Genomic DNA, 13,788 nt, shown 5'->3' on the forward strand with positions numbered 1-13,788 from the left:
TTAAAGCCTATTAGGGTTCTATACACAAATAGTAAAAACCACATAGATCCCCACTACTTTGATGATAAAACATTATAGGTATGTAACACGGGCAATATTCAATCCTACTTCCCACTAATATTATAAACGCGATATAATATATAAGTTATATGATAAATCTGGGGGCACGGCAGTTTACACAGTTATTTTTTCCGTTATCAGTTCCGACAAATATGTAGTAGGTAAAGGTAACGCAAAGATGTACGACGTGAGTACGAAGATGTATATAGTATGAGTATGGTATGGTTACGAGTATGGTATGAATATGAATATGGTATAGATGCGAAGGTGAGGGTATATCATTCATTCATTCATATTAGTAGCGGTTATCACGGGTATGAGTACAATTAAGTATAGTTTGATATGGGCAGTATTGTTTAGGTATGAGTACGAGTACAGTGTGGGATGGGTATGAGTAGACCCACTTGAAAACTAAAAACAGTCTGTTCAAAATCGACAGGAGAATCGATTTCGCTATGAGGGTGATTATTTTATTTTTCTCATACCCAGTCCAGTCTACAACTTTTTAATGCAACAATATGAATAACTAGCATTTGACACATTGTTTGCCAACTAACAACAACCTTAAATGGCCATTGGTAAACTTTATCTCGTTGCAGTAAGGTATGAAAATGGTCAGTTAACAGTGTTTACGATGGTAACTAGCAATTGTTTTACGTCATTAAAAGTAGAGATGCAACGGATAGTTGTTTGGCCGGATACCGGATATCCGGCCTGGACACTGGCCGAATATCCGGTATCCGGCCGCCGGATATACCTACATTTCGGTTTTTCAGGTGCGCATTCTGCAGGTTTGACCTATTTCCTAGTAAACGTTCGCGCGGACTCATTTCTAGGTTCGAAATGAGTGCGCGTGCAAGTCAGTGGAATGATTAAATTGTTTTAAAATAATAAACAAGTACGATTATGACCGTGTCTGTTTCTTAAATCCAATTTGTTTACTCCGAAATCATGCAATGTTACTATCCGGTATCCGGCCGAATAGAAGGTCACTATCCGGTATCCGGCCAGATAGTAAAATAGTGGCCGGATAGGCCGGATAGTAACCGAATATCCGGTGTATCTCTAATTAAAAGGACAATGCATCTTGTGTAAAATAACCAATCGAAGAGAAAACTAAACCTCGATTTTTTAAATAATGGTTGGATTAAAGAATATGCGTATTTATTCTTGATGCGTTCAAAATAAAATAAAAACACGCTCAAGCTCAAAGCAATCAGACTCGAGTAGCACTATTGACCATGTATAAAGCTACGGAACCCTCTCCACTGCGCACTTGTTGATACTAAGCAGTAGTTTGAATAGCGCTTCTCATTGCGTTCATTTTGCAGGTTTTAGCAAGAAAATATAGTATATGTGTACTAAAATCGCTATAACTTAAGTATAAGTGTTGTTTTAGTATTTATTATTCAGACGTTATGTCAATAAAAGCCATAATTAACCCATATATGCAGCTACTGAATAACAAATAATATGTGGATTTTATTACAGCTTCCAGTAATAGCGTCCACCTTTATTCAAAAACTAGCGTTAAAACAGAAACTGCAACCGCTTTTATACAGTTGAAAGTCTTCACCGACGCTTCTTTTCAGCATTTAGTAGCCACTATCACATTTTTCTTAATATTGTCTGCTTAAAATCATACAACACAGAATATATACAGCTAATTGCTGCTAATGCTGCTATTATGCAGCTTTTAGTAACCACAAATGCTTTAAGCTGAATAATGTCTGAGTAACTGTGTAAGAAATAAGTATTATTCAGCTTTAATATGCAAAACCGATACTATGCAAAATTTATTCAGCATTTATTGGTATAAAGGCCCCACTAGGCCCACATATTTTCTTATTCCGAATTTAGTAATTTCCACCGCATATACACAAAATTTATGCAATCTTAATTTGAATAAGATGATAATTTTACTCTATTATCCTGCTTGTGTGTTACTTGGGATAGTATGACATGAAATTTTCGAGACGTAATATTTACTAATTATCGCACTAGTGCGGTAGTAGTATAGTATCATACCATTTTTAGGGTTCCGTACCCAAAGGGTAAAACGGGACCCTATTACTAAGACTTCGCTGTCCGTCCGTCCGTCCGTCCGTCCGTCCGTCTGTCACCAGGCTGTATCTCACGAACCGTGATAGCTAGACAGTTGAAATTTTCACAGATGATGTATTTCTGTTGCCGCTATAACAACAAATACTAAAAACAGAATAAAATAAAGATTTAAATGGGGCTCCCATACAACAAACGTGATTTTTGACCAAAGTTAAGCAACGTCGGGAGGGGTCAGTACTTGGATGGGTGACCGTTTTTTTTTTGCTTTTTTTTGTTTTTTTTTTGCTTTATGGTACGGAACCCTTCGTGCGCGAGTCAGACTCGCACTTGCCCGGTTTTTTATGTAAAATTTAATGTAATTGTAAGGCTTCAGGTAATTTGATAAAAAGTTCAAAGGTGACAAAGGTCATAAGAACTATGTATTATTTTTTAAGCCTATAAAGTGACCAACTGCTGGGTAAAGACGAGGACTTGCAATCAGTTTGTGAGAAATGCGTCCGGTCATCCCACCATATGTCGTCCTATAATATTTATATAATATAATAACGTAAATGTTGTCACGCAACATGCAAAACTTCTAGTCGACGACCGGTCTGGCCTAGTAGGTAGTGACCCTGCCTGCGAAGCCGATGGTCCTGGGTTCGAATCCCAGTAAGGGCATTTATTTGTATGATGATACAGATATTTGTTCCTGAGTCATGGGTGTTTTCTATGTATTTAAGTATTTGTATATTATATATATCGTTGTGTGAGTACCCACAACACAAGCCTTCTTGAGCTTACTGTGGGACTTAGTCAATCTGTGTAAGAATGTCCTATAATATTTATTTATTTATTTATTCTAGTTCACAACACAAGAGCAGACGATTCAATGGAGCCACGCCGTTCTGTCGCCAAAACAGTGTTTAGTTTTTAAGTTTATGATTTTTTTTTGTATGCTAGTCTGTAAGGTATGCGTAATATAGGCCTTGTTGCTTGAAATAAATTTTAATACAAAATAAATGAAAAGTTCATGTAAAATTTTTACACAGCCTCCAACCCTCAAATTGACCCTTAAACAACAATAGTTATGTTACAAGGATGCGATATGTTAATTCCTGATGCAACACGGCACGCTCAGGATGCGTTCTGCCGTTGCACCGGGTATAAAAACGCGGGCCGTCTGCAATCGGCACACTTCGTCTGACGAACAAAATGAATACCTACGTTGCTGTGAGTATTATACTTTTTTTTATTGTTAGACCATGGTATAATAATATACTGACTGACACAAGCTACGTCATCATGCGACAGCGCTATATATAGCGGCCATGTTTTTATTTATTTATTTTATTAGACTATGTGTTAGACTATAGGACTGGTCCTCTGCTAGGCAAAGGCCTCCCGTCTTTTATACATAGTGTTACATTACCGTTTTGTTTGAGACGGGGAATTCGTTATGGATGAGAAGCAAATCCCATCCAAAATCCGAGAAGCAAAATGGGTATGTCCGACTACCACGGACTTTAAAATCCCCTGGGGTGTTCCGCCGCGCGCTTTGTGGATGGGGTTTCGCGAACGCGACTGTACAGTCGCCATCAGATATATCGCAGCGGCCAAGGTGCTCGCAAATATCTGAACACGCCTCTATTGTCAGGGCGTTAAAGCGCTTGTTCAGGTATTGTGAACACCTTGGCCGCTCCGATATGGCGACTGTACACCTCCGATACCCATCCGGCGTTGCCCTTGCGGACTCATCTTTTGAGGCAGCTCTAGCAGTGTTACATCACCTAGTAACTCCAGATGTAACCAGCTCGGGTTGGTAGCTTAATCTTCGCTGGTGCAAGTGGTTCTTATAAAATAATGTTTATAAGTACACTGACAATAATTAAAACATTTAAGAAAGTTATTTTCAGCTCTCGATGTACCTACCTAGCCACCGATATAGAATCAAAGTAACGCTTTCATATTACTCTTAAAAATCACTACATGCGTGGGTAAAGTTACTGTCTGCTGCTCTGTTACTGCCTTTAAAATTTTATGTAGATATAAAAGTAATAGTTTTAACCTGTTCAAACAAAAATAACTTAATCAAATAAAAGCTGCAACTTTAAGCTAATTGGTTTCGCTTTTTCGGCCTGTGATAAATATTTCCTTTTAAAATATTTTTATTACGTCAGCTTGTGTCAGTTGCCGTATCCAATCAAGCCGTTATTTTTCCGCCAATATTATTATTGGACTAACATGATTGCTTTCACTGCCAATATTGAAAAATATATTTTAAAGTCCAATCAATGTTATTTGTTTTTGAATCGCTACCTTTTATTATATGTTTGGTTTTCTAAATATAGGTACCTAACTATAATTATATGAGTGTTGTTTGTGTTATTTGTATGTCATGTTGTCAACGGTAGTTCCAAAACCATTTAACCGACATTAATGAATAAGGTATATTAATCGATTCGTTATCATGCTATGACCCCCTAGTGTTGTTAAGAACTCGAGACGTTAAGACCCTAGAGTCGTTGGTCAGCTCAAAAGAACTCGATCTACCAAAATAAAGACTCTGTCAACAATTTTGTTGGTTTTACTTAGATTAATAGTGAATATAATAGAATAGAATAGAATAGAATAGAAATAATTTTATTCGTAAGCACAAACACAAAATAAAAACTTATACTAAACAGAGAAACATAAAAAAGAGAAAGTGCCACGAAATGGTCTCACCTCAGCATGTTGCTGGCGACTTCCAGCGCTGATCTTCCGATAAGACCATCCGGTGAAACAATCACGACAGACGATATTTTACACCTTTGGTTGTTATAAAATGTTATAATACATCGTGGAAGCACCATAAAGACGCTTATATTTTATTTGTAAAAAATTTAGAGTGCACTGAAAAGGACTAGCTTCTACAAAAATCTCTAAGAAGTTGAAAATAAGTAACTTGATTAAGCTACATCTTCATTGTACGAAAATGTTTCACGTTTCCGCTAAAAGTAAGTACCTAGCCTCCTAGGACCCAGAGTCATATGTTCACTTTTGAATTTGGAACGTTCTTTTATTCCATTATAATTCAAAATTCGATTTGAATTTGTTCTTTTTAAAGGAACTCAGGACTTAGGAGGGTAGGTACAGTTTAAAATGGACCAATGATTGATTTTAAACTTGTATTTGTTGCAGTTGACTTGTCTGCTGGCCGTGGTTGGCATGAGCCATGGCAGTGCCATAGGAGTCTCAAGCCTCGGTAATATATTATTTTATAATTATAGGTACATCGAACTTACTGGGTGAGGTATGTGGGCGTTTATTATTGTAAGTTCATATATTCTTAGGATTCTTAGAATTTAATTATTATTAAAGTCGTGAACCTATTGATTGGAATCCGGGAGTCACAATACCTTTTCAATATTTTTTTTATTTTCCATTATGTTAAGTATCTACCTACCTTACCTAGCGTTAGTGGATTCTGAAAAGCTAGGATCCTTTTTAAATTCGAGAATATCATGTAGTTCCTAAAATTTCTGGAAATTCTAAGAACATGTGCAGATGCACTTACAACATTATTTCCCATTTCTTATTCACTGGCTTATTTTTTAAATCCTTCTTCAGAAAAGTCAAAAGAATAGGTTATAATTAAAGCACTGTACCTATGTAGGTATGTTTATATTTGTGTCCTGTTTTTAAGCAGGTAAAAAACATTTTGTTGCACAATACAAGCTGGACATTTTGATTGCATTTTCACCATAGTGTAAAAATTAGTAAGCTAAGACCACATAATATGATTTATGTTTTAGGTTTGGGCGGTTTGGGTGGCTTAGGCTTGGGAGGCCTTGGCTGGGGCGCGCCCATCGTCAGCGCACCCATCATCAGCGCGCCATACCTGGCTCCCGCCGTCTCCACCGCCAACCTCGTCAAGGCAGCGCCCATCCCCATCGTCAAGACCGTCTCCGCTCCCATCATCACCAGCCCCGTCATCAGCACCGTAGGCCTCGGCGGTTGGGGCGGCGTAGGCCTCGGCGGTCTTGGCTGGGGCGGACTCGGCGGCAAAGGCGTGTGGTCCGGTGTCCCCGTCAACACCTGGGGGGGCTACGGTCTCGGCGGCAAGGGTCTCGGCTGGCATTAAATGATGACGAAGTGTTCCTTTCTATCTTTCTTCGCCGCCACACTTCAATAAAGCATTCACTCTATTCTGTTTTTCTTTTGCTCCTTATGTTTTTATTGCTATCAAACGCAATCACAACTGGATACTGATAAACAATAATGTGTCAATAACCCACATTCATTTTACAATAAAATGTCAATTCAAAAAAATTACTCTTAAAGTTGTCATTTTATTACAAAGTTAATAAAGTGGGTAGACACATTTTTGCTATACAGCTTAATACATATTGAATAGAATAGAACTTAACCTATAATACATCTTATTCTAATATATTCTAACACCAAAATGGATGCCACTCAGCATATGCCGATGACTAAGATACTTAGTCATGGCCCTGGTTTTCAGGGCAAGCATGGAGAAACACAATAAAACTAAATTAAATTTAAAACAATAAAACCAAGCTAACATGTGGGAGAAAGTGAGTTTAAACTATTACTAGACAAAAACAGTACTACATATAAATAATCTGTGCTTTAAACAATTAGAGAGTAGGTGAATATACTTGTTTGTAAACTTGAAGAAATTATAATAATAACATCTGGCACCGTACGTCAACTCATGTGTTGGAAGTTCGAAGATCAATTAAATACTTTTTAGGGTTCCGTACCCAAAGGGTAAAACGGGACCCTATTACTAAGACTCTGCTGTCCGTCCGCCTGTCACCAGGCTGTACCTCACGATCCGTGATAGCTAGACAGTCGAAATTTTCACAGAATATGACGTATTTCTGTTGCCGCTATAACAGCAAATACTAAAAACAGAATAAAATAAAGTTTTAAGTGGGGCACCCATACAACAAACGTGATTTTTGACCGAAGTTAAGCAACGTCGGGCGGGTTAGTACTTGGATGGGTGACCGTTTTTTATGCCTTTTTTTGCATTATGGTACGGAACCCTTCGTGCGCGAGTCCGACTCGCACTTGCCCGGTTTTTTTATCTTACTTTTAAAAGTTGCTGTCGAAGTACAATTTATTATAGGTGGTGGCAGATTATTTCAACACTTATTGAATAGTCAAATACTGAAAGACGGCGAACTACAAGTCTTTTCCAAGAAAACAATAGAAGAATGTAGACATAAAGGACATACTTTGATTATTCAGATAATAATATAATTACATGTATTTTTCTTAATCCACCTACATATTTGGTACTTACTTTGAAAATAATGTGTATTCTAAAGTGAATAAGAAGTTGATGAAAATGGAAGCCGAATGTAACGAACACAAATCGAAATACGAGTAATCTCATAGCTGGGAGGAAAAATCACTTCAAAATTACTTTCATAGACAAGCCAAATATGTTTTACTTTATCCCAAAGAATACCCGTCCGCTCTTACATTATCTAATCAAGAAAAAACACTTTGTATATTTCACTTGCTTCAGTGTTATGAGTATTTTCATGAAATTCATCCCAATGTAATGAAATGGATGTCTTCTGTTAAAAAAAAAGTAATAGTGATTGACAGCAATCACCTATTAGCAAATGAATAGTTCAGGATATGATTATGAAATTTTATTTTTATGTCAAATTTTACATACCTACATCATATACATAGGTACGAGTACATAACAGGTAGGTACCAAACCCATATTCCGTACGTACCTGTACCTTATTGCGGGAGTCTTCAATGCCGATATGCCAATAAACTATGTACAATAAAATGATAATTGGACGTCAAAACAGTAATGGTTATGAACTCGAAGAAATATTACAGAAATGTTGTGTGTAAATATTCGAGCATTGGCTTATTTAACTGTCTAAAATTGTCGAAATATTAAGAAATTTACAGATATAAAGTAATTTGGAGTCCCTTAACTTGTGCATTATAAATTATAATTTACAGAAGGGTAACTACAGGATTCAATAAATTACATTATACGAAAATTCACACATTAATTATTTATTCTCACACAAAATACCGGAACATACGCAGTGCAGCGTTTTAATTAGATACTTTCCAGTATGGATGATATAGAAAATTTAATATAATACGAGTATAGTAATTAAAGAATACTCACAACTTCCATACAACACTGTGAGAATCGTCAAAGTAATAGTATTAGTAAAAAGTACCATATTCATGGTGAAAAATATTAATTTTACATAACATATGTATGTATTAATTAGTTGCGTATACGAAAACTGTTAGCTAACTGAGCAGTAAGTTTTTATATACAGTAGAATCCGCTTATAATGACATCGAAGGGAAGTGACAAACACGTCATACTAAGCGGCTGTCATATAAAACATAGTTGTACAACTTATTACTTTTGTTATGTTTGCCAAATTAATCTCAAATTCCTTTGTGAGAAATAAGTTTTATTAAACTTGTAACAAATATCAACTTGTCACTGATGATCAGAACTAAAATACCTTACACGCCACGAACGCACCAAACGTCCTCGCAGGGAAAGACGTGGTGACGGCCAAGAAAGCCAGCATAAGTGTCAGTATAACCGGACGTAATTTCATGAAAATGGGATTTTTCGGTCATAGTAAGCGATTTGTCACTATAGGCGAAGTCATCTTATCCGAATTTCTCACTAAGAATTTTATATGAAAACCAAACTTAGCACAGTAATTACGTCATAGTAAGCGGTTGGTCAGTGTAACCGGAGTCATAATAAACGGATTCTACTGTACGAAAATTCAATTAATAAAAAAAACAACGGGTTGCACTCCGGGAGTGCCGACAGAAGTGAAAACTTGATTAGTCGAAAATGTCTGCAGCACTATGTATAATTGACCCATCCTCCTTTCTATTGAAAAACTTTAGTTCCGAAATTGCTAGCCAGTGAGCTTAAATTTGTAGCGTTAATTGTTTAATATTCGAATAGAAATTGTAAAGTTACCTTGCAGACTTCGCATCTAAATATATTTGGTCATGATATTTTGAGTTTTATTCACCAGTACTAGAGTTCACTTTTATTTGCGATTTCATCAAGATGTAGCTTTATTGAATTATATTTGAGTGATATAAAGTTAGAATGTAACTGTGAGATCCTCGTATTTCAACCCGTACAAGATTAGAACCTTTTTCATGTAATGTCATTGAGTTTTTCTTTATTGATTTAAATGCCATCTAAATGAGTGGTCATCTAAACGTTACGGTCACGTGATCGCCTTACGCTGTCTCGAGTTTATCATTTTTTCCCCACCTCAAAAAGTGCCCAGCGCCGCTAAAGAAGTTTTCACTTCAAAAATCGCTCTTGTCGAGGAAATAGTTTTCCTTCTTTTTAGTTCCTCTAAAACCAGTAACATTGTAGGCATAATTTGTCATGTTATTCTAACTCACCACCTAAAAGTATATCACATGTAGGTACTCATTCCATTAAGTGAGACTAATATTAGGGTTCCGTACCCAAAGGGTAAAACGGGACCCTATTACTAAGACTCTGCTGTCCGTCCGCCCGTCCGCCCATACAACCATTTCCAGTCGCCGTTACGACGCGGTGTAGACACATCTTGTGTCGACACCGTCTGTTTCGGTCACAATTCCAGTCGCAGAGTCGTCGCCGTGTCGACACAGTTACCAGAAATGGGGAAGGGTCGACACATGACACAAAGTGACATAAAGTGTGGTCGCCGTGTGCACACATTGTTACTAGTTTGCGACTACTTTATGCCAAAATCATTCGTTCATTTTGTTCCTGTCAAATGGAAACTGTCAGATGGAAAAATAGTTAAATAAAAATAAGTGACATTAATACGCCATCTCTAAAACAGATTACAAGACGTAATTATATATTGTTTGCATTTATATTACAATAGGACTTAAATTATTATGGGGAATTAAACTGCTCGAGTGATTTGATAAACTAAGTGTAATATAATCAACGCGCCACCACATTGTTTTAGTTTAGCCGGAAATGAAATTGTTTACTTCTCAGTGCTTGTGTTCATAAATATATTATTTGATGCATTTTTAGTACTTCGATGCGTATACTATACTTAAATAACAGAAATAACGCTTTACATACTACGAAACTTGTTAATTATGATGTATAAATATGGTTTAAGGCTGAGAAATATTGCAGTCACAAAGTAGTCGCAAATGTTTCGACTTTGTGTCGACTCTGTGTAGACACATGACACGCGCTGTCAAAAGTAATAACAAAGTTACTGGATTTGCAAAATGGCTCCTTGTGTTCATTTGTTTTCAGATATTCTCAAAGTGTAAAAATGACGTGGTCAGAGATGGGACTTAATAGATTAACTGTTTATTCGACTAATGGAATAAAAAAAGTTAATCCTCAAATTTTTTTTAATCACGATTAGTTTAGTCGACCTAACATAGATTGAAATTGAATTAATCTGAACATTAATCGAATAAATTATCGATTAAATCTCGGTTGGAAGTTGACAGGGGGCCATTTTTGTACGTAAAAATAATAGAAATGTCTTGCATGCAGATGGTAGCCAAACACTTTGTCATAAAAGTCGAGATGGGTGTCAATTTATAGGTTTTAGGGAGTGCCGATTTCGAAAATGATGACCATTGGCCTATTTTATAAAGCTACAAGTTACAATTTACAAGCGGAAGTCTCGTTCTAACACATAGGGTTAGAAAGAGACTTCCGCTTGTAAATTGTAACTTGTAGCTTTATAAAATAGGCCACATTTTGGAATCCAAAATGGCGGCCATGCACTGTGTCATAAAAGTCGTCATGGATGTCGTTTTATACGTTTTAGGGGGCCCTAATTTTGAAAATGATGACCATTTTGGAATCCAAAATGGCGGCCATGCACTATGCCATAAAAGTCGTCAGGGGTGTCGTTTTATAGGTTTTAGGAGGCGCAGATTTCAAAAATGATGACCATTTTGGATTCCAAAATGGCGGCCATGCACTATGTCATAAAAGTCGTCATGGATGTCGTTTTATAGGTTTTAGGGGGCCCCGATTTAGAAAATGATGACCATTTTGAAATCCAAAATGGCGGCCATGCACTATGTCATAAAAGTCGTCATGGGTGTCGTTTTATAGGTTTTGGGGGGCGCAGATTTCGAAAATGATAACCATTTTTGATTCCAAAATGGCGGCCATGCACTATGTCATAAAAGTCGTCATGGATGTCGTTTTATGGGTTTTAGGGGGCCCCGATTTAGAAAATGATGACCATTTTGAAATCAAAAATGGCGGCCATGCACTATGTCATAAAAGTTATCATGGGTGTCGTTTTATAGGTTTTGGGGGGCGCAGATTTAGAAAATGATGACCATTTTGGATTCCAAAATGGTGGCCATGCACTATGTCATAAAAGTCGTCATAGGTGTCGTTTTATAAGGTTTTGGGGGGCGCAGATTTCGAAAATGATAACCATGTTGGAATCGAAAATGATAACCATTTTCGATTCCAAAATGGCGGCCATGCACTATGTCATAAAAGTCGTCATGGATGTCGTTTTATGGGTTTTAGGGGGCCCCGATTTAGAAAATGATGACCATTTTGAAATCCAAAATGGCGGCCATGCACTATGTCATAAAAGTCGTCATGGGTGTCGTTTTATAGGTTTTGGGGGGCGCAGATTTCGAACACGATAACCATTTTCGAATCCAAAATGGCGGCCATGCACTATGTCATAAAAGTCGTCATGGATGTCGTTTTATAGGTTTTAGGGGGCCCCGATTTAGAAAATGATGACCATTTTGAAATCCAAAATGGCGGCCATGCACTATGTCATAAAAGTCGTCATGGGTGTCGTTTTATAGGTTTTGGGGGGCGCAGATTTCGAAAATGATAACCATTTTTGATTCCAAAATGGCGGCCATGCACTATGTCATAAAAGTCGTCATGGATGTCGTTTTATGGGTTTTAGGGGGCCCCGATTTAGAAAATGATGACCATTTTGAAATCAAAAATGGCGGCCATGCACTATGTCATAAAAGTTATCATGGGTGTCGTTTTATAGGTTTTGGGGGGCGCAGATTTAGAAAATGATGACCATTTTGGATTCCAAAATGGTGGCCATGCACTATGTCATAAAAGTCGTCATAGGTGTCGTTTTATAAGGTTTTGGGGGGCGCAGATTTCGAAAATGATAACCATTTTCGATTCCAAAATGGCGGCCATGCACTATGTCATAAAAGTCGTCATGGATGTCGTTTTATGGGTTTTAGGGGGCCCCGATTTAGAAAATGATGACCATTTTGAAATCCAAAATTGCGGCCATGCACTATGTCATAAAAGTCGTCATGGGTGTCGTTTTATAGGTTTTGGGGGGCGCAGATTTCGAACACGATAATCATTTTCGATTCCAAAATGGCGGCCATGCACTATGTCATAAAAGTCGTCATGGATGTCGTTTTATAGGTTTTGGGGGCGGAGATTTAGAAAATGATGACCATTTTGGATTCCAAAATGGTGGCCATGCACTATGTCATAAAAGTCGTCATGGGTGTCGTTTTATAGGTTTTAGGGGGCGCAGATTTCGAAAACGATGACCATTTTGGATTCCAAGATGGCGGCCATGCACTATGTCATAAAAGTCGTCATGGATGTCGTTTTATAGGTTTTAGGGGACGCAGATTTCGAAAATGATGGCCATTTTGGAATCCAAAATGGCGGCCATGCACTATGTCATAAAAGTTGTAATGGGTGTCGTTTTATAGGTTTTAGGGGGCCCTGATTTCGAAAATGATGACCATTTTGGAATCCAAAATGGCGGCCATGCAGTATGTCATTAAAGTCGTCATGGCTGTCGTTTTATAGGTTTTAGAGAGCGCAGATTTCGAAAATAATAACTATTTTGGAATCCAAGATGGCGGCCACGCACTATTTTAAAAGTCGACATGGATGTCGTTTTGTTGGTCATGGTCATCATTTTCGAAATCTGCTCTTCCTAACACCTATAAATCAACATCTATGACGGCTTATATGACAAAGTGCACGGCAGACATCTTGGAATCCAAAATGGTCATCATTTTCGAATTCTGCACTCCCTAAAACCTATAAAACGATATCCATGACGACTTTTATGACAAAGTGCACGGCACACATCTTGGATTCCAAACTGGTCATCATTTTCGAATTCTGCACTCCCTAAAACCTATAAATCAACATCCGTGACGACGCAAGTTATCTACAAAGGACAAAAAAAGAAGCGAGGAGGTAATGAAACAAGCAAAAATACAGATGATTCCTCGACGCAATGGGATGCTTCTTAAATTGTGTCCAGATTTTTTTGTCATAAAAGATTTTATTTTTCACGTATTACTCTCACAAGTTCCGTGACATTTCGACCTTGTAATTTTTTAAGTAAATGTTTTTGTTTATCTGTGAGGATCTCACTAGAATAATATAATCAAGGTATGTTTATATTTGATGATTGAAATAGTAACGCAAAAAAAAAATATATGTGTCTTATATTCCTGCCGAAGACTTTTATTTTTCCTTTTCCTTCTACACAAGTAATAAGAATTTAGGGCTCTCAATTTTATTTTGACTTCTACAACAGTAAAGCTACGAGACCATGTTTGGTATCGTTTTCGTATAAATTCGCAGTACCAAATTTAGTTATG

At 37.2% G+C, this 13,788-nt stretch overlaps 1 protein-coding gene across 1 annotated transcript; it reads left to right on the forward strand.

The window, feature by feature from the left end:
- Window positions 1-5,884: 5,884 nt before the first annotated feature.
- On the forward strand, window positions 5,885-6,293 carry LOC134668311 (chorion class B protein PC401-like). Its single transcript, XM_063525793.1, has one exon. It carries the CDS (start codon window positions 5,885-5,887, stop codon window positions 6,227-6,229), a length of 345 nt encoding a protein of 114 aa, XP_063381863.1. The 3' UTR covers window positions 6,230-6,293.
- Window positions 6,294-13,788: the final 7,495 nt, after the last annotated feature.

This window comes from Cydia fagiglandana, chromosome 10 (assembly GCF_963556715.1).
Source record: "Cydia fagiglandana chromosome 10, ilCydFagi1.1, whole genome shotgun sequence".
In the NCBI taxonomy this organism is placed as follows: domain Eukaryota; kingdom Metazoa; phylum Arthropoda; class Insecta; order Lepidoptera; family Tortricidae; genus Cydia; species Cydia fagiglandana.